We start from the raw sequence: 22,824 nt of genomic DNA on the forward strand, positions 1-22,824 counted from the left end.
AAGAAAATAGTATTCCCTTGATTACTAATAAATATCCAGGGGGTAAAGCTTTTTGCGCTATCTTTCTTCCAAATCATTAAACACAATTTGGGTATGTCCTCCTGTCAGCAAACCAGAGATACTGAAAATCCATTTATAAGTTAGAATAGCCAGAGGGGGCACTTAGTCATTAATGTCTCCTCTTTTCTCCTGAGCCATGTTTTACTCTAAATTGGTGGGGGAAAGGAGGGAGAAAATATTCAGATAATACCAGGAAGTATTTCCTCCTCCTGATAAAGGAGGGGGAAATATTGGGACGATACCAGCTTTTCTTTTGTATCAGACTCCAGCTCATCCTTCAAAGTCCAGCTCAGCATAACTTCCTTTCAGAAGTCTTCTCTGGCCACATCAGGCCTCGTTCAAGGCCCCTTTTCTGAGCTGCCATCTCACATTCTAAAATCTTCCATCACTGTCTTCACTTCTGCATTGTAACTGTCTATTTACCTATTTGTCTCCTCTTGACTGTGAAGTATTCCTGAAGACTTTTATTTCAGTCAACTAAAAGCTGGGTATAGAACCCCATACACAGTAGGTGCTCAATTAATGTCAGTTGATTAGATGAATAAATGAATGAAATACTCCCAACAAATGGCATGTGGAAACCATCATTTCTCTCTTAGTTAGCTATTATTTATCGGGACCAGAAATCTCAACAGAGAGTGTTCGGAGAAGTCTTCAGGCTAACCAGAATTGCACAGGGTATTGATAAATAAGGAATTGTTTTAGAATAACACTGTCTGGATGAAAGGCAAAGGTATTATCACCTTAAATTGTCATGGCTGAGGTATCTGAAGAGCTTAATACTATAACAATTATTAGCAACAACTGGGAGTTTAGGCTTAATTTAGGCTCAGTTTGCAGGTGAAGGCCCATCAGAGTCTCCTCTGGAAAAAAAGGGGCGAGAGAGCAGTCTCCAAGGTTGCTCCCGGGTCTAACGTTTTACTTTTCTAAAGAAAAGTAAAGTTCTTTCCGGGAGGGAGCAAAAGCACGAGGTTTCACTCCATCATTCCCTGGACGCAATCCAGTCTTTGGCAAAAAGTCAGAGCGAAGGTTCAGGTGGAGGGGACTTCAGATATGCTCCAACTGGACAGACCAGGGCCCTTCCACACTCTCACAAAGCCCTACTTCCAAGGCGCTCCCCACAAACAATAACAGTGATGACCCAGGAGGAACAGCAAATAGGTCCTGTAAATGGTAAATATTGCCTGAATTTTTCCTATGAAACAATAAAAGCCTTGTCTTAGAATTGTAATCACAAACCCTTCAAAAGTTTATCAGTGTGGCTACCAATACAATGCTAAGTGGGAAAAAAAAAGGATATCAAGCTCAATCTACTGTATGGTCTCCAGTTTGTAATATCAAAACCAGAAAAATACTGAGGCAAATGTAAGCAGATGTCACGTGCATTTTTCTCTGAGGGATGGGCTTGCTTATTAAGCAGTTCATTTTTTAATTGTTATTTTTAATTTCTCAAGAGTTCCAGAAAGAGCATGTGTTATTTTTACAAAATGCAGAACATCAAATTATTTTTACAAAGCTGTTTTGGAGAACAATTTCTATAACACATTGTTGAGGAAAATAAAGCAAGTTGAAAACAGTTTATCAGTCTGGCTCAGGTTTTGTGAGAAATCATTGTTAATTTGTCTCTTCTTGCTAAGCTCCATTACTAAATCTTCTGCAAAGAAAAAATATTTTTATGGGAGACAGAAAAATCACAAAACTTTAAAAAATGTTACTGTTAACACTGGAAGCCAGTCCAGTCAAGAATTTGAGGAGGAAAATCCTGCAACTTTTCTCTCAAAACTGGGTGAAAGAGAACGGAAGCTGAGGAGACATCCCTACAGTACGTGTGATATGTGATTCGGAGAAGAAGTTATCACAGGTGCTTTACATGGTGGGTAGGTGTTTTCTGAGCCTTCAGAATATGCTTTATTTACAAAACTTCAATTTATGCCTAACAATTGGGGATAGTATTTCTCTGGGTGCACTGTCAAAGAAATTTCTTCAGAGAAACTCCTTTTGTTTGAACCAAGACAGGATCTGTTTCCTATAATTCATGATGTATGCTTGTTTATCACAAAGTAGAAGAGACTTCTATGCTGTGATGAAGGATAAGGCAACCACATATCACTGCAATCAGTGGGCAAGTATCCCATTTTATTTAATCATTTCTCAACCAGCTCACGCTCTTTTTCATTCTATTTTTCAAGTAATGAATGGTAAACTTTTACATTTTGGTTCTTACACAACCAGCTTCCAGAAAGGAGCTTCACCCATATAATGTTCTTGACAAGGGAAATTTCTTTTGTCATTTTCAAATCTCACAGACAGATTCATGTAAACATATAAACAGAAATTTTCTGAGGACAAACAGGTTTTTAAAAAATCACCTTTACCCTTTCTCACATCTAAAATTACACATAGCTACAATCACAGACACCATAATGGAAGGTCCCCAAGCTTCCATAGGAGAAATATACCCATGGCTCCCTCCCAGGACTTACCTCATTGATATACATCACTGGGAAAACCAGGGTTTGAATGTTTCCTGTTTCACTATAAAAACAACAAAAAAGATTATTTTATAGACATCCTCATTATGATGGCACACTGGCCTGATGAGATAAGTGTATATGAAAATTCCAGCATGAAAATTAAATTACCCAGAATTTATGCAGCCTTCTTACCTTTGCAAACACATAACAATCAGCAGTTAGATCACAAACATTGTAGCCATTTGAAGTGTTGCACATTTATGGAAAGTGTCTTTACCAAAGCACAAGATGCTGAAAGCAAATTCATCAAAATGAAAACTATACTCCCAAGAGTTATGGGAGGGGAGGCTCCAGCAGAACAACGCTATCATTCCTCAGAATGTTTTATAACCAGAAACTCCAGTACTTTGGCCATGTCATGCAAAGAGTTGACTCATTGGAAGAGACTCTGATGCTGGGAGGGATTGGGGGCAGGAGGAGAAGGGGACGACAGAGGATGAGATGGTTGGATGGCATCTGACTCGATGGACGTGAGTTTGAGTGAACTCCGGGAGTTGGTGATGGACAGGGTGGCCTGGCATGCTGCAATTCATGTGGTCACAAAGAGTCAAACACAACTGAGCAACTGAACTGAACTGACTAAGTACTGTCTTTCCAAGAGCCTGGAGCAATCAGCTAGTGAGCACGTACTAAGCACCAGCTCTGCACTGGGCATCTTGGGAACACATCTTAATTCTCACATGCAGAGGTATTACTGCCCCAGGTTTAAGACAAGGAAATTATGGCTCAGAGTAAGCTGCCCAGAACCACCACGAAGAAGTGCTGGAGCCAGGACTGCAGTTCCATTTTGATTCTAAGGCTCTAGATTATATTCCCTCAGAAATACACATACAAAGTACATTCTTACAAACCACACTTGCTTCCTAAAAAGATGCAAAACACCTGGGCTTAAATCTGGCAAATTCGATGGGGGAAACTAACCAAGTCTGATTGACAGGCAGACAGAAAAAATTGATAAATATGATATTATAGATATATACTACAGTTTTGGATCCAGTTTTTTCATTTGCCATTAAATCATAATTAGCATTTTCTCAGTGTCCACTGAAAAGTCTCAGCAGGAGTTTTACTCAGGAATCCTGAATAAGTAGTGGTTTTTAGATGGTGTGTGGGGACACTGAACTCCATAGAGTTTTAAATCACCCACAGGAAAGCTCATGGCTGGCCCTGGGTGGCAGCAGTGGAAAGAAAGGAAGGGAGGAAGGGAACCAGAGTCATGGTGTGGGAAATGTTTGCTGTGTGCTGTGCTTAGTCAATCAGTCATGTCTGACTGTGACCCCATGGACCATAGCCCTCCAGACACCTCTGTCCATAGGGATTCTCTAGGTGAGAATACTGGAGTGGGTTGTCATGCCCTCCTCCAGGGGATCTTCCCAACCCAGGGATGGAACCCAGGTCTCCTGCATTGCAGGTGGGTTCTTTACCTTATCTATATGGTATCTATATAATAGGTAGATATACCATATCTAGCCTTCCCTGAGCCACCAGGGAAGCCCATGACTGGAGTGGGTAGCTGTTGGGGGCCAGAGTGAGGTACTCCGCCCATGGCAAAGGTCATGAGGAAGGAGGCTCGACATACGCAAAGGCGGGATCGAGCCTCAGGAGTCCCCCTGGAAATCCTCGAGCGTCTACCCCCATAACCAGAGCCTGCCTACTTTACTACTTTGTGCTCTTACCTACACCTCTGACTTTACGGGGGGCTGTCCCCCACCACCTCTTTCGGAGAAGGAGTTAACCTAGAGCTCCAGTCAATAAAAACTCTTGGGTGTGACAAGAGTGTTTTAACCTACAAACTCCTCTGAAGGTTCTCTAGCCTGCCTGACAGGCTCCTCTGGCCACATGTGATTGCTCACAGCCTCCCAACCGTGAGAGGCACAAGATGCTTTAAACCCTCTAAAAACAGGTTCTTTAGAGAAGTAGAAAACTATTAGTATAAGTATAATGGGCTGATTAGAAATTGTGTTGGTGAAGGGTTTTTCATTTGTTGAGCCAATGTTTGTTGCTAAGTCTCCACATCCCCTGCCCTTACACACATTAATGAATATATAGAATTAACCTTTGATATTAATCACGTTAGACCTTAGGCTAAGTAAATTCTTTCCTTAACTAAAACCCACTACACCCTCACCCTGTAGGAATGTAACTTTATTTGGGTGGCGTCTGTTTTGAGAATAATCAGCCCTGGAGAAATAAGTGTCCTGATTGACTGACCGCTGTCACAAGGAGAGGGTCGTAAATTGTCAGCAGGCCCCCCTGGCCAGAAGATGATGTAACACCCCTAAGACCTCTGTATACCTTTGTATGAAGCACCTGACTTTGATAAAAGTCAGGACTGCTGACCCCGCGTGACTTTTGCATAACATCTCAGTGTATAAAAGTAGACCATGGAAAATAAAGAATTGGGATCAGTTTCTCAAAATACTGGTCTCCCCATGTCGCTCTCTCTCACTCTGGCTGAGTCTCCATCTGGAGCGCGGAACCCACCATGCTTACTAATTATGCCTGGGCTTCTAAGATCTGACCGGGGAGGCCTCAGTGTCTCCTCTCCTTCGGGAGAACGGAAGGACGCCTGCGGCCTACGTAAGTGGTGCAAACTTCTTGTCTTGAAGTTTTATTGGTCTCCCGCGTAAACCAAGCTACTCAGCCTCTTTTCTCCACTGAATTTTCCTACTGAGCTATCCTTATTCTATTACTCTTTATATCTTTAATTAATATCTAATTGAAGCTATCGTATCCTGACCCTCGCCGACGCCGTCTCTCCTTCGAGTACCCTGGATCAGCCGGGGCTGGTCCTCGGCAGGTAGCCTATCCCTTCTCCAGAGGATCTTCCTAACCCAGGAATCAAACCAGGGTGTCCTGTGTTGCAGGTAGATTTTTTACCAGCTGAGCTACCAGGGAAGCCCATGGGAAATGCTTAGTGGATGGGTAAGAACAGCCTCTGTGGCTTTACTAGCTGTGTGAGTTCTAGTTCTAGCAGGTTATTAAACCTCTCTGTGCCTCAGTTTTCTTATCTGTAAAACGGGGATGAAGTGAACTGAAGTTAGTCACTCAGTTGTGCCCGACTCTTTGCGACCCCATGGCCAGGCTCCTCTGTCCATGGGATTATCCAGGCAAGAATACTGGAGTGGGTAGACATTCCCTTCTCCACGGGATCTTCATTGTTTACTGTCTGAGCTACCAGGGAAGCCCCACAGGGTTATTATAAGGAATAGATAAGTATGTTAAGAACTTAGAACAATGGCTGATTCATGGAAAGAATTCTATACATGTTTGCTTAAATAAGTAAATTCTAAGACCAAGGCAGCCCATGAAAATGCTGACTGTGCCTCATCCCTGAAGGACAAGGGTGAACAGACTCAGAAGTGCGCTGTACCCCTCCCGACAGCAACCCCACCAGAAAGTCAATGTAGCAAAACCACCCTCTGCCTCTGCAGAAAGAAGCAAAACTTACATGAAGTCATCTAATTTTCTGACATAAACGTTGATTTGGAACCTCTTGGCTGCTCTTAGGATAATTCCAGTCAACTGCAAATCAGAAAAGCAGAAAGAAAACATTAGGATTTATTAAAACCACACAGAGTTTTGTTCAATAGAGCACCGTTTCTGTGTGGTTCTGATAAACAGGGCAGCCACTGCCATGCTTGCTAGGCAGAGTGGAACAAGGGACAACTGTTCCCCAAGACAGAATGAGAACTGGGGGTTGGGTTAGGAGCCTGGGAGACCACTGTTTCTCACACTTACTACGCATGTGAATTCTTGGGGACCTTGTTAAAATGCAGATTCTGATTTGGTAGGTCTGGGTTGGGGCTTGAGATTGGGCAGGATGTTGTCACTTTGGGGTTTTTAAAAAAATTTTTTTTTTTATTTACTTATTTCTGATTGTGCTGGGTCTTCATTGCTGCATAGACTTTCTCAAGTTGCAGCAAACTGGGGCTACTCTCTAGCTGCAGTGCATGGGCTTCTCATTGTACTGGCTTCTCTTGTTGTGGAGCATGGGCTCCAGAGTGCATACGGTTCAGTGGCTGCAACCCTCGGGCTGTAGAGCACAGGCTCAATAGTTGTGGCACATGGGCCTAGTTGCTACACAGCACATGGGATCTTCCTGACCCAGGCATGGAACCCACATCTCCTACATTAGCAGGCAGCTTCTTTACCACAGAGCCACGTGGGAAGCCCAGGATGCTGTCACTTTGAATAGCAAAGCACTAGAGGACCTGGGCAGGAAGGAGATTTAACAGATACCCTGTCGGGTCTCGGCTCCAAACTCACCATAGATGGTGACTGCAGCCCTGAAATTAAAACATGCTTGCTCCTTGGAAGAAAAGCTACAATCAACCTAGACAGCATATTAAAAAGCAGAGACGTTACTTTGCCAACAAAAGTCCGTATAGTCAAAGCCATGGTTTTTCCAGTGGTCGTGTATGGATGTGAGAGTTGGACTATAAAGAAAGCTAGCACAGAAGAATTGATGCTTTTGAACTGTGGTGTTGGAGAAGACTCTTGAGAGTCCCTTGGACTGCAAGGAGATCCAACCAGTCCATCCTAAAGGAGATCAGTCCTGAATATTCATTGGAAGGACTGATGCTGAAGTTGAAGCTCTAATACTTTGGCCACCTGATGTGAAGAACTGACTCCTTGGAAAAGACCCTGATGCTGGTAAAGAGTGAAGGCAGGAGGAGAAGGGGACAACAGAGGATGAGATGATTGGATGGCATCACCGACTTGATGGACATGAGTTTGAGCAAGCTCTGGGAGCTGGTGATGGACAGGGAGGCCTGGTGTGCTACAGTCCATGGGGTCATAAAGAGTCGGATACGATTGAGCGACTGGACTGAACTGGACTGTTGGGCCTGGGTATGCAGGCAGAGGGTCAGACCACTAAGAGGAGGATGTGGTCACAGCCAGAGAACAGTGCCCATGCACAGCCAGGCCCACCCCACAGAGCCCAGAGGGCAGATGCAGCATCATCCCCCCATGGCCACTCCACCTTTGCACCAAGGGTGTGGGGCTGTGCCTTGCCCTGGTGACAAGCACCCGCAAACAGTTTGGTTGCTGAAAAGGAACTGACTGATGGTTAAGAGAGAAAAGGGAGAAAACCACACCAGATCTTATTCATAAGATGTGCTGTGTGTGCTCAGTAGCTCAGTCGTGTCCAACTCTTTGTGACCCCATGGACTGCAGCCTGCCGGTCTCCCCTGTCCATGGGGATTGTCCAGGCAAGAATACTGGAATGGGTTGCCATTTCCTCTTCCAGGGAATCTTCCCAACCCAGGGATCTAACCCTCATCTCCTTCACTGGCAGGTGGATTCTTTACCACTGAGCCAGCTGGGAAGCCCTCATAAGAAGATAAGGGCACCAATTTCTCAAATGTAAATGCAATGAGTAGTTTTGAGCGAAATGCCCGTAAATTGCTGTGCTCAAAGAATGTGTTTGCTCTTGGGTGACTGTTCCATGCATGTGTTCAGAATCCCAAGAAAGACGATATTGCGTTCAGTCCCTACAGTGAGAGGCTCTCATGCTATGAAATGATACTCACATCCTTTTAACATGGTTTTTAGTTTTTCTCCTCTGTGAACATGGGATTACAGTGTATGTATATCTGATGCCCTTTAAATTAATGTTGTCATATAATAACTCTCAAAAACACCTGTATAAAGTGTTTTGCCAAAAGCGACTAAAGCTTATATATATATATATTTAAATTTCAACTAAAACATTCCTGGCAGCAAGTAAGCAGAGGAATATCTTCACCCTGCTGATCTGTGGCTCAGTGGGAGAAACGCATATATATGTTCAGGCCACTTTTTTGGCAACAGAAGAAGATCCAGTTACCTTGTCTGATTCCAGTGGTTTCCAATGATTGAACTTTCATTGTTGCTTTTGTGTTAAAGGGGATTTGCTGTTTTTTTCTGCATATTAGCTTCATAGAGCTTAGCGTTCTAATGGCCGGGTCATGAGACTATGCATCACATTGCACGGAGCCAAGTTCCCTCCACTTGAATATATAAATGAAAGGAAGACAATATATTTCTCAAGAGTGCTCAGGGCTAAACTGGTGAACACCATGTAGACAGAATAACATGTCTGCTTTTTAACCAGGAAGACGTGTGTACTCACGGGATTGATGTCCACAAACGTCTCATGATATTCCTTATTTGGATGCATGCCTCCAATGGCAGAGACAAACTTTTCATCTGCCTGGTAGAAGTGTGGGAAAGACATAATAATAGGTGCACCTGCAGTGTGAGGAAAACAGAAATGAGTGATGTGGTTCTTTCAAGTCTAAGCTGAATATACAGTTCCTGACCACAAATCTGGTTTCTCAATGAGGGGTGGAAAGCTGGATACAGAAAACTTGAGTGGAGGACAGGGTCAGGCTAAAAGTCCTAGCTTGGGATTTATACTTCAATTTCTGACATGTCATTTACCCCTATTTTATACCAAGAATCTGCCTTCAATGCAGGAGACCTGGGTTTGACCCCTGGGCCAGAAAGATCTCCTAGAGAAGGGAATGGCAACCCACTCTAGTAGTCTTGCCTGGAAATTTTCATGGACAGAGGATCCTGACAGGCTTAGTCCACAGGGTGGCAGAGAGTCGGATATGACTGAGTAACACTACTACTAGCTGAATTATTATTTTTCAACTTCAAAAGCAGAGACATTACTTTGCCAACAAAGGGTCGTCTAGTCAAGGCTATGGTTTTTCCTGTGGTCACGTATGGATGTGAGAGTTGGACTGTGAAGAAGGCTGAGCGCCGAAGAATTGATGCTTTTGAACTGTGGTGTTGGAGAAGACTCTTGAGAGTCCCTTGGACTGCAAGGAGATCCAACCAGTCCATTCTAAAGGAGATCAGCCCTGGGATTTCTTTGGAAGGAATGAGGGTCAGCTCATCTTCAAGCATTTGTTTCACCTGTGATTCTCTATCCGTAAGTGGATTTTCCCCACTGCCCTCCTCACCTGCTTGCTTTTCTGTTTTTGTTTTACCCAAGATAGGCTTTGTTCTCCTGCATGTGTTGATACAGAATACTTTTTTGGGTGGGGTGAGGAGGCTGTGTCTCGTGGGATCTTAGTTCCCCAACCAGGGGTTGAACCTGCACCCTCAGCAGTGAAAGCGTGGAGTCCTAACCCACTCTACCACCAGGGAATTCCCTATGCAGAATTTTTTTAAGACTCTGCCTGGTCCTGCCATCAGCCCAGCCTCTGACTAGATCCACGCCTGCCCACAGGAAGACACTAGTTTTCTTTTCTTTCTTTCTTTTTTTAAAAATATTTTCTACTCCTTTTAAGAAATAAATAAAGAACAAATTATTAAAGGAAACCTATTCTAGGTTTTGCTCTTGAAAAGAAGAGTGGGACCCAGTCACTCCTGCCAGGAAAATATATTTGGGGAAAAATTAGCCTGTGTGTTAGCTGCTCAGTTGTGTCTGACTCTTTGCAACCCCATGGCCTGTAGCCCACCAGCTTCCTCTGTCCACAGGATTTCCCAGGCAAGAATACTGGAGTGGGTTGCCATTCCCTTTTCCAGGGGATCTTCCCGACTTAGGGAAAAAACCTGAGTCTCTGGCATTGCAGGCAGATTCTTTACCGTCTGAACTACCTAATGGCAAGTAATTGAAGTCTGAGTCCATGGCTCAGACGTCTCTCTCGTGACACACAGAGTTTTGTTCTCTATTGCTACACAGTTTCACAAAGACACGATTTTCTTCTTTAAAGGATGCTGACCTTTAAAATGTATTTTTAAAGATCTGTTGAAGACAGTAAGGGCCAGACACTGTCCTGAGTGTTGGGCATACATTTATCTCTCACCTTCACACAGCCTTCCAAGGAAGTTATAATCAGTCCCATTTTACAGATGAGAAAACTGCTGTCCGGAACCCTCCTTCAGCAACAGGGCCAATTTGCTAACGAACAGAATAGGATTCAAACCCAGATTCCTCTGACTCCAGAACCCTCACTCATCCCACTAGCCAACATGTTCCCCTGAGGAATTCAAAACACTGGAGGACAGTCCTGGAGGCTACCATTTTAGTTCACACCTGGGAACACAGAAGAGGCAAGAGGAAAAGGACTAAAGCCAGAAGTTTGTTGCAAAATAGAATCCTTCTGTGGGTTCTGACACCAACTTCTTGAGAAAGCAGAAGGTTACTGATGTGTGCCTTGAACCACAGAACCATGGGCTGATCAGGCACGTGCTGCATCAGGACTACCCCTCACTGAGTCTGCAGGAGAGGTCTAATCTCCGCGCTGGGGTGTGTGCTCCCCAGAACAGTCATTCCCAATCATGCAGGCACCATCTTCATGAGAATCATATGAAGCCCATTAAAAAATACCGATTCTGGGGCCCTAGTATGTGGGCTCTGGGATAGATGCTTTTAATGATTCTCCAGATCATTTTGATGTATGGCCAGTCTTGCGAGCCATGACCTCAACAGACAACGAAAGGGAGGATTAGCCCAAAGGGAACTTCCAAACCACACAGACAAGGGGGTGAAAGTTAGCACATTACTCAGAAAAAAAATTTTTTTTTTTAATCAAGAGAAAGGGGTTACCAAGTTTCTCAACAGAAACTAAAGAATTGAAGCCCAAGAAACATCACAGTACAGATATGAAGAGACCCTAAATTCTAGCAGGAATTTGCTCAGATAAAGATTTTATAAAAAATCCTATTCCTTCTCTGAGCCTTGGTTTCCACAATTATAAAAAGAGGCCCCTGGTTGTCTATCTAACAAGGCTGTTTTTGCAGCATATGATTGTGAAAACTATCCTTGTGATGCACAAAATGCTTTTGTCAGCTGCACCGCTGGTCATTCCACCTCATTCACGGAAAGGAGAAGGTTAGCTCAGACATTTTTATGAAACATTGGGAACTTTGTGGTCAGGGTTTAAAACTAACTCTGCTTAAAATTAACTCTTAGTTTTAAGAGTAATGAGAATCATTACCAAGGTATGAACTCTCCTATTACCTGAGTCTTTACTTTCTGTTTCAGCCTTGTTTTGAAAATGAAATCAGTTAATTCTTTACATGTATTACACTTACAACAGTGACTGGTACTAGTAAGCTGCTAGTAATATGAACTATTATTTCTATTAAAACTGTAATTGGAAAAGATACATGCACCCCAATGTTAATAGCAGCACTGTTCACAATAATCAGGACATGGAAGCAACTTAAATGGCCACCAACAGATGAATAGATAAAGAAGATGTGGTATATATTTACAATAGAATATCCTCAGCCATTAAAAAAAAAAAAAAAAAGAATGAAATAACACCATCTGCAGTAACATGGATGGGCCTAGAGATTGTCATACCAAGTGAAGTAAGTCAGAGAAAGGCAACCATCATATGATATCGCTTATATATGGAGTCTTAAAAGATGGCACAAATTAACTTATTCACAAAACAGGAATAGCGTAACATGAAGAAAATGATCTTATGGTTACCAAAGGGGAAACGGGTAGAAGGAGGGATAAATTAGGAGGCTGGGATTAACATATACACACTGCTATATATAAAATAGATAACTAATAAGGACCTACTGCATAGCACAGGGACTCTACTCAGTAGTCTGTAAAAATGCATAGGGAAAAGAAGCTAAGACTGCGTGCATATATGTATATGTGTAACTGATTCACTCTGCTATGCAGCAGAAGCTAAGACAACATTGTAAATCAACTCCAACAAAAAAACTAAAAAACAAACAAAAATGTGCTCAGTTGAAGAGCCAAAGGGAAAAAAACGAAGGACGCCTAAGCTACAGCCCCGCCCCCTTTGGAGCTGCGCTGCTCCATGCGCATGTGCAGGAGACCCGGGTGCGGCGGGGTCCAGTTCCCCAGGCCAGCGCCTGGTGCCAAGGAGACCCACACAGCACAGGCGGCCACCAGCCACTCCTAGCCCAGGACCAGCTTGAAAACAAACAAAGCCAAAACCACTCCTGAACTACTGCCCAGAAAAAACACAACATGGCATCCTAGCAATAAAAGCATTACAGGAAAGCCAATGCTTTTTAAAAAAAACTATGCTATAGCCATGTTACAGAACTTTTCTTTAAATTGTAGTTAACTTACAATGTTGTGTTCATTTCTGGTGTACAGTGAAGTGATTCATTTATACATATATTATATATATATATATTCAAGATATTGAATATAGTCCCCTGTGCTGTACAGTAGGACCTTGTTCTTTATTTTATATATAGTAATTTGTACCTGCTGGTCTTAAATTCCTAATTTATACCCTCTGCTTCCTCTTGGTAACCAGAAGTCTGTTTTCTACGTCTGTGAGTCTGTCTCTAACAAAACATTATTCCTAAGAGGTTGGGATTGCTCTTTCTATCGGGCCGACAACCTTCTTTGTTGAAGAACATCGATCGTACATCCAGACCCCGGGACCGCCACCCGTGTCCCCTCTCTGAATTCTTACCATTCTTGCAGACGCTGACATTCAAAACTCCTGAACCCAGGCAGTTTCCTTTAGGTATACAGAAGCCAGCGTTGTCTGAGGTATTGGCTAATATTTCTGCAGGCACCTTATACCTCAAGGCAGGCAGTCCCTGGACACTCTCAAAGTCACTGAAAGTTATATACACTGACCTGTTGGGAAGTAAGGATAAAAAGTCAGCTTGGGTCCCCATTAGCATGGTCTGCCTGAATCAGTAAGTCAGCCAACTGTTCTCAGGTGTAATCCAGCTAAACACTTACAGGATACACAGGAAGTGAAGAGGCCAAAGAAAGACTGAGAGGAGCTCAAGCCACTCAGTGTATAACAAACTAGGAGATGGACTGCAGTGAAAGATGTTTAAGAGGCAGCAACTGTGCTAACATCCCAATGAGACTGAGAAAAAGACATAATGTGTGGTAGAAAACCAAGAAAATGAGTTAGAATGGATGCTTATGCTAAAAGAAAGAAGAGTCGTCCAGACCAGCAAGGGCACATGCCAGTGTGGATGGAGCAGAAGCAAAGGAAAAAAAGCCAGGGAGAAGCCGAGACAAAGCGGAAGCAGAGGAGGTGACAAAGGCGTGGCCCCGCAGATTCCCAAAGGCCTGGACAAGCGCCCCATTAGACAGATACTTGATTAGATATACCCATTTCCCCCAAGTAAAAATAGTTTCCATATTTTGCCATGGTTATTTATTTCAACAGAGTAGAACATCAATTCTGCCCTCAGAGATTAGGGTTTCAATCAGTGGTTCCTTCTAACACAAACCAGCCAGCTATCTGCATAGCACCCGAGTGACAGCTGGGCTTCCCTCGTGACTCAGCTCGTAAACAATCCACCTGCAGTGCAGGAGACCTGGGTTCGATCCCTGGGTTGGGAAGATCCCCTGGAGAAGGGAAAGGCTACCCACTCCAGTCTTCTGGCCTGGAGAATTCCATGGACTGTATAGTCCCTGGGACTTTCGCTTTCACTTTAAGTGACAGCCAAGGCACTTTCACATGCCTTGTCTGAGAGCCTTCATCCCTGCATCCGAGGTTGTCTGAAGGCTGAGGGGGGCCTCACGTTTCATCTCTGAACCACAGGTGGGACATGTCTCTCGCTGGGTTGTGACTAATGCAGGAGTTGCCTTCCACTGTACATCTCACCCCTGCAGCATTTCTTAATGAAAATTTTAAGCAAATAGAAAAATAGAGAAAAATATTATAATAAATATGTTTTATAACAAACACCACTCAGATAAATAAAATATATATTTACGGCTACAACTGAAGTTCTCTAATACTCCTGACTCTGATCTTTCTCTGCATCCCCAGAGGTAACCACTATCCTGAATTTCGGGTTTATCATTCCCATGCAGACCTCTATGCTTTTTAAAAAAAATAATTAATTTGGCTGTGCTGGATCAAAGTTTGCATGTAGGATCTTTGCATTTTTAGTTGTGACATGAACACTTAGTTGTGGCATGTGGGATCTGGATCCCTGACCAGGGATGGAACCAGAGCCCCCTGCATTGGGAGCACAGCATCTTAGCCACTGACCACAGGGAAGTTCCCAGGCCTTTATACTTTTACCTACATACATACTCATAAACAACATGTGGCACTGTTATTTCTAAATGTTATTATAATAGTATACCATGTTGTCTTTCTGTAATTCGCTTCTTCCTTCAACGTTATATTTTTAAGATTTCTCGCATTAAAGTACATGGCTCTGGTTGCTATATTTTACTTTTTATACGATATTCTATCATACAAAGATCCCATTTATTTATTTATGTTCTCCTTTTCATAGGCACTCAGATTGCTTTGGATGGAAGAAATTTTTACATATTGAGATATGGGGAAGTGATTTCGGCTTATACATGAATTAACTTAAACTTTATGCTAACGAGAACAGCCTGTCTTATGGCCTGTCGAACATGCATGGTACATCTGCTTTAACCATTAATGAAGGGAATGTATTTAAAAACCAAAATGGAGTAGCTGTGGTTCAGACATCCAGGAGGGAACTGGGTGACCACTGTGGATGTGGTTTCAGACACACTCCTGCATCACTGAAAACTTGAACTTTCTGAACTGCGTTAAACTCAAGGACGCCACTAGCTGTTCTCAAAACAGTATCTCCTAGCAGCGGACAGCTGCAACTGCAGGGTCGAGGTCTCCCCTTGCAATTAGGCAAACATTTCAGATCCCAGCCAACCCTCGTTTAACAAGCACCCTTACTTCTCGACAGGTCCAGCTATATTTCTTGATAAACAACTCATGTAACTAACTGTACCCTTGAGGTTTTTGCCTTGTACGCCTCCCACATTTTGTAGTCTGACAAAATACAATTCAAGTCCTCTCTGAATTAGCGTCTCCTGGGCTACAGCCCTCAGTTTGGCTCAAGTAAAACTTTTCTATTCCAATTATAGATCGTTTATTGATTATTTCTGGCAACACTGCCAGTGTTTTCCTAACTACAATCGATGTGTAAGTCTCCCTCACATAGGTATCCAAGTTCTTCAGGCTAGGGAACCCATGTTGGAGAGGTGTGTGAAACCATGGGGTTGGAGGTCTTTGGCGTTACTAAGCGCTGCCAAGTGGCTCTTCACAAGTGGTGGTACCAGACAAGAAAAAGTTGCCTCTGTGGCAAATCTTTAATAAGCCCCTCCTGCCCTCCTAGGTTTCCTTGTCTCACTCATTGCACTCAAACATGTTCTCTTTCTTCGGTCCTTCCACAAATACTGACCAGGTAGAACAGCTGGCTGGAGGGTGACCGATAGTCCGCTCCAGAGCTGGGAAAGGTCTGCACTGTGGCACAGAGACTGGGGCCGGAGTGGGGAGTGAAAGAAGAGCTCTTTCTGAGGAGGATGAATAGCACTTGCGGCTAATTTAGTGCAAGAGATGAGGGAGATTTACAGTGATTCTGACAGGGCTGGCTGGGGAGGTGCTCAACTGTGTGAGATATGACAGTCCCTCGGACAGCAAGGAGATCAAACCAGTCCATCCTAAAGGAAATCAACCCTGAATACTCTTTGGAAAGACTGATGATGAAGCTCCAACACTTTGGCCACCTGATACAAAGAGCCAACTCACTGGAAAAGACTCTGATGCTGGGAAAGATTGAGGGCAGAAGGAGAAGGGGGCAACAGAGGATGAGTTGGTTGGATGGCATCTCCTATTCGATAGACATGAACTTGGGCAAACTCTGGGAGATGGTGAGGGACAGGGAAGCCTGGCATGCTGCAGCCCACAGGGTCATGGACACGCTTTGGTGACTGAACAACAATAAATGAAAGCCAGAAGAACAGCCATTCTTGAGAATGTAGACGCCATAGAGTCAAAGGTAACTAGGTGACCTCCAACATAGGAGGTCTCATAAAAAGCCTTGCAGGAGGGTGCAGGAGAGGAAAGGGAGGCTGCGTGATCGGCTACTCATCTGGGCAGTATGATGGTGAAGGGTGGAAGGAGAGGTAACGACGGGGAGACGGGAGTCAGGGTGTGGAGTAGGATGCCTTCCTCCCACGGAGGGGACTTCATTGTGGGTGTCTGGAGAGAAACAGCAGGTGGGAGAGAGGGACAGATGCGGGCCAAGTATGAGCAGATATGCTCATCGGGAAGGTTAGTGCTCAGCAAAGACCTATGAACTCTGAAGTAGGGACCACGGCATGATTTCTTTATCTTCTATGTAGCAACTGGAAGAAGACCAGAGCAAATTTTACATCTGATAGAGGATATCATAATAATGAAGAACTAATATTATTTACTGTGTGACAGGCCTTGGGCTAAGTATTTTATTAAAGTAACTCATTTATCCTCAAAACAACTCCCAAAGTAGGCAACTATTTCTGTCCCTACTTTATAAATGAGGACAGTGAGGCAAAGAGTAGTTAAATGTTTCCAAGGTCACACAGCTGTTAAGTGGTGGAGCTCATATTCAAACCAACACAGCTGGTTTGTGAATGGCTACACCTTCTCTTGTTTTTCAATATGCCATTATCGCTGGTCACTCATTAAGCCTAAATATCCTCATCAAATAAGTGCAATTATATACATCCCTCATATTTTTGACGGCCGTGTAGTCAAAGAACTCACATTTCAAGTTCTTACCTGCAAAAATCAGATGGGAAGACATAAAGGACTTCATCTCTGGTGATTAACGGGTGAAAAGTGTCTCCATCTGTTCCATTGATCATATTGCACTCATCTGCTGTCCACCAGTCAAGCGACCTGTCACAGGGAAACAAGAAAGAGTCCAGATAGTCACACTGGATTTTAGGCTATTTTTAAAGACATATTTATCTATTTATGTATTTTTGGCTTTGTCGGGTCTTAGCTGTGGTACAAGGACCCTTTGTTGCGGCATGTTGGCTCTCTAGTGGTGCACGGTCTTAGTACCTCTGCAGCATGTGGGGTCCTAGTTCCCAGACCAGGGATCAAACACACAGCCCCTGTATTGGAAGGAGGATTCCTAACCACTGGACCACCAGCAAAGTCACTAAGCTTTTTTTTTTTAATGGTCTGACTTTTCAAGACCTAACTGGGAGCTGGCTACCCACAGAACCTTGTTCACACGCAGACTAGGGTGATATTGGTTGGAAATTGGATCAAGAGGGGGAAAAGCAGGGCCCTGATTTCCAAATATCAATTCTGACAGAGAAAACAGTCAAACATCCTTCTTCCCTTCCTTCAAAACTGAGGGTCTCCTGTAAAGGTTTAGAGATATCCACGTGCTTTAAGCAGTGATCCAATTTGCCATTCACAACAGCCGTGTTCACAGCCAGCCCACAGTCAGATGAACTCTGGACAAACATGTTCAGGAAGATAATATTCACGATAGATCATTAACTGTCTCCCCTCCAAACAGCTCTCTGATCCAAAATTAACAGAAGGCTTCTCTTGGGTCACAAGAAAGTTTAATTTTGAATTGATTTTAGACTCACTAAGAGCACAGTTGAGATAGCAGGTTTTTAAAAATTAATTCCTTGAATAATGGTATAAAATGCAAAAGATAGGAAGGAATGGGCAAAAAACAGGAATTCTTCCAACTTCTGGTCAAGGTGAAATTCTAAATTCATGTATTAAGGGTCTCTTCCAAGTAAAATCACAGAGCAGTGGTTGATAAACCGTAAAAGGGAACAGTTAGAAGGTCTATACTCCACTCAAGCACAAACATCTTTTTTGACAATGAAAGGTGACAAATGCCAAGTAGTGAGAAGGCTAAAGCTGCTGGCCTACTGGGCTGCAGGTATGGAAGCCAAGAGAAAGATCTGCAAGTCTGGATTCTGAGGTTGGTGAGGATTAAAGGTGGTCCATCAAGGGCTTGAAATCAGGATCTAGGGCAGGGATTTTTTCTGCTCAGCAAGAAAGGCTGAAGAAAGCAAAGCTGAGTCGCAGGGAGGCAGAAAGCCCCAGACACCTTATAACCAGAATCTGGGCCAAGATGCCTGCTGATTTTTTGGCGAGATCTGTGATGTTGTTCAGTCACTAAGTCGTGTCTGCCTATTTCCAATCCCATGGACTGCAGCACACCAGGCTTCTCTGTCCTTCACTCTCTCCCAGAGTTTGCTCAAACTCATGTCCACTGAGTCGGTGCTAGTATCTAACTTTTTCATGCTCTGCATAATTGTGAGGTGGAGGTCCACCATGTATACTGGTTTGGGGGGTTACTGGGTGGACTACTGCATACCTGCTACCTAGGGAGAGGTGAGAGGATGGATGGATAGTTGGATGGATGAGCAGGTGGATAGATAACAGACTTAACAATGAAAATAATTCTGCAAGTTAACATTTTTTTAATGAAAGCAACTTATGCTAAGAAATAGGCAACAAAATCAACAATGATAAGATGAATTCACTTTTGAAGAAATTAAATTAATTGAACAATCTGGTTAATAAATAGGCTGTTTAGTATCCTCAAAGAGACAAACGAAAGAGCAGCATCCTTCAAAAAGAACAGCAAACTACTAACAAATAAAAAGGGAAGAATAAAATAAGTCTTCAGTTCAGTTCAGTTGCTCAGTTGTGTCCAACTCTTTGTGACCCCATGAACAGCAGCATACCAGGCCTCCCTTTCCATTACCAACTCCCAGAGTCCACCCAAATCCATGTCCATTAAGTCGGTGATGCCATCCAACCACCTCATCCTTTGTCGTCCCCTTCTCCTCCTGCCCTCAATCGCTCCCAGCAACAGGGTCTTTTCAAATGAGTCAGCTCTTCACATCAGGTGGCCAAAGTACTGGAGTTTCAGCTTCAACATCAGTCCTTCCAATGAACACCCAGGACTGATCTCCTTTAGGATGGACTGGTTGGATCTCCTTGTAGTCCAAGGGACTCTCAAGAGTCTTCTCTAGAGAGACCCAAAGAATAAAAAGTAGAAATCTTCAGAATAGAAACAGTTTCTGAAAGAAAAACTCTCTACTGGGATAAACGCTAGACTGTACATAGTTGGAAAGAACAGGCTAAATGAAATATTACTTCAAAGAATTTACACAGATATAATCTTAGGAAGATTAAAAATGAAAGGATCAAGACATAGAGACTATATCAAGAGGCTTCAATAAACATTTAGTGGGAGTTTGGGGGAGGGTAGTAAGAATAGAGTGAATAACAGAGAGGCAATAATTTAAGATATAATTGTTGAAAGTTTTCCAAATTTTAAGAAAGATACAAGGCCTTAGATTTAAAGTATGCTCCAAGGGCTGAACAGAATAAAATAAATTCAAATTTGGATTATGTTGTAGTAAAACTGCAATAAAGTCAAGGAAAAAGATAATCAAAAGTAAATGGAGTAGTATCTTCATAATTTTGAACTGTCAAACTAGAATTCTATACCAAACTAAAATCATTAAAAACTGAATGTGAAATAAAGATATTTTTAAATATGCACAGTCTAAGAAATTTTACCACCCACAGATCCTTACTGAAACAACTACTAATAGAGGGTTTCCAAACCTAGTATAGTCAAGCTTCGGTTTTTCCAATAGTCATGTATGGATGTGAGAGTTGAACCATAAAGAAGGATGACTGTGGAAGAATTGAGGCTTTTGAGTTGTGGTGATGGAGAAGACTCTTGAGAGTCCCAAGGAGATCAAACCAGTCAATCCTAAAGGAAATCTACCCTGAATATTCACTGGAAGGACTGATGCTGAAGTTGAAGCTCCATTACTTTGGCCAACTGATGTGAAGAGCCAACTCATCAGAAAAGAGCCTGATGCTAGGAAAGATTGAAGGCAGGAGAAGGGGACGACATAGGATGAGATGGTTGGATGGCATCAATGACTCAATGGACATGAGCTTGAGCAAGCTCTGGGAAATGATGAAGGACAAGGAAACCTGGGGTGCTGCAGTCCATGGAGTTGCAAGAAGTCAGACACGACTTATCAACTCAACAACAACAAACAACCCAGTAACATTTTGAGCCTGATATATGGATGTGAGTGTTGGATTACAGAGAAAGCTGAGTGCCGAAGAATTGACGCTTTTGAACTGTGGTGTTGGAGAAGACTCTTGAGAGTCCTTTGGACTGCAAGGAGATCCAACCAGTCCATCCTAAAGGAAATCAGTCCTGAGTGTTCATTGGAAGGACTGATGTTGAAGCTGAAACTCCAGTACTTTGGCCACCTGATGTGAAGAGCTGACTCATTTGAAAAGACCCTGATGCTGGGAAAGATTGAGGGCGGGAGGAGAAGGGGATGACAGAGGATGAGATGGTTGGATGGCATCACCAACTCAATGGACATGGATTTGGGTGGACTCTGGGAGTTGGTGATGGACAGGGAGGTCTGGCGTGCTGTAGTCATGGGGTCGCAAAGAGTCGGACATGACTGAGCGACTCAACTGAACTAAACTGACGGAATTCTCTGTAGGGGACTGTCTTGTACACTGCACGATGTTTAGCAGCATCCCAGGTCTCTACCCAGTAGATGCCAGTAGCGACCTCCAGTTGTGATGATATGTGTCCAGACATCACCCAGTGTCCTCTGGGGAGCAAAACTGCCCTGTTTGAGAACCACTGTACTAATGATCTTCAGCAATAAAAAAAACTAAACCCAAAGGGAAGATGTGAGAAGAAAAATACTAACAAATTAATAAAATATATTGGTATTTTAATTTACTATAAATATAATGAACTTTTAAGTTATATTTGGCTTCCTAAAAAGGTGAAACAAGTTGTAGACAAGAATAACACAGAAGCTGTGCTAAGAAATGGGTAAAGATATTGTTTCATTGGAAGAAGAAAGATAATAGCTAACTTATGATTCTGTTAGGAAAAAAAAAACTATTAAGTATAATCTAAGGGTAGAATCGGAGAAGGTGATAGCACCCCACTCCAGTACTCTTGCCTGGAAACTCCCATAGACAGAGTAGCCTGGTAGGCTGCAGTCCATGGGGTCGCTAAGAGTCGGGCATGACTGAGCAACTTCACTTTCACTTTTCACTTTCATGCATTGGAGAAGGAAATGGCAACCCACTCCAGTGTTCTTGCCTGGAGAATCCCAGGGACGGCAGAGCCTGGTGGGCTGCCGTCTCTGGGGTCGCAGAGAGTTGGACATGACTCAGGTGACTTAGCAGCAGCAGCAGCAGCAGCAAGGATAGAATAGACATAACCAGCTAAGGGTGAAAAAGAATGTCGAAATAAGTGTAAATATATGAAATAATATATCAATATATGGTAATTGTATCAGTAGTTACAACACATATAGGCAAGAATACTGGAGTGGGTTGCCATTTCCTTCTCCAGGGGATCTTCCCAACCCAGGGATCGAACCCAGGTCTCCCACATTGCAGGCAGGTGCTTTAACCTCTGAGCCACCAGGGAAGCCCCCATAGAAGGATTAAACTCTATTAAAAGACTGAAAAGAAAACAACAGATTGGCTTTAAAACAAAATCCAGCTATATTATGCTGCTGCTGCTAAGTCGCTTCAGTCGTGTCTGACTCTGTGCGACCCCATAGACGGCAGCCCACCAGGCTCCGCCGTCCCTGGGATTCTCCAGGCAAGAACACTGGAGTGGGTTGCCATTTCCTTCTCCAATGCATGAAAGTGAAACGTGAAAGTGAAGTCGTGTCTGACTCTTAGCGACCCCATGGACTGCAGCCCACCAGGCTCCTCCGTCCATGGGATTTTCTAGGCAAGAGTACTGGAGTGGACTGCCATTGCCTTCTCAAGCTATATTATGTTCACAAGTAAATTTCTCTGTTAGCCTAGTACCCAGTCATCTAGTTATGCCTCCAAAGGCAACACTGTTGCCAGTTTCTTATATTCTCTCAGGGTTCTTACATCCTTGGGAATGAGTATGTGTATGCATATGTAAATATATGTGTATGCACCTGGATATATGTGTTATAACAAATTAAAAAAAAATTTTAATTTAAAAAGTTTTTGCTTTATAGAAAATTGTAAAGATAATATTCCACACCAGTTTTCTTGCCTGTATTTCTGGGAAGCTTTAAAGTAAATTTAATGTTCAAGAAGAAAATTCCTCTTACCACAGTCCCTGAATAATTAGCCTCCTTTTTCTTGAAGATTTCTAATTTCTATGACCTAAAAAAATTATTTTGCTTTATGTGTGACTTAATTGCAAGTTGCCTCAGTTCCTTTTTGGAGAAATTTGGTTTTGGAGGTAGTTTGTTTATAAGTTATAAATGTGAAATAATTTTGAAATTCTATAGCAATGAACTGAAATGTATTTCACCATAAAAGAAAGATAGACAAACAATGCACAATCACTAAATTAAAAAAAGAATCTCTTTCCTTCCCCCAAAACAGGCAGCAATTTGAAAAATATTTGCCCAGCAGCCACACAT

General features: G+C 42.9%; 1 protein-coding gene across 1 annotated transcript in view; it reads right to left on the reverse strand.

Moving 5' to 3' along the window:
- SCARB2 (scavenger receptor class B member 2) overlaps positions 1-22,824 on the reverse strand; it is an 82,611-nt gene that overhangs the window by 4,621 nt on the left and 55,166 nt on the right. Inside the window, 5 exon segments of the mRNA NM_001102153.1 lie at positions 2,544-2,595; positions 6,046-6,119; positions 8,713-8,831; positions 13,019-13,188; positions 17,126-17,245. Coding sequence (NP_001095623.1) covers positions 2,544-2,595; positions 6,046-6,119; positions 8,713-8,831; positions 13,019-13,188; positions 17,126-17,245 — 535 coding nt within the window.

This window comes from Bos taurus, chromosome 6 (genome assembly GCF_002263795.3).
Source record: "Bos taurus isolate L1 Dominette 01449 registration number 42190680 breed Hereford chromosome 6, ARS-UCD2.0, whole genome shotgun sequence".
Taxonomy (NCBI): Eukaryota; Metazoa; Chordata; class Mammalia; order Artiodactyla; family Bovidae; genus Bos; species Bos taurus.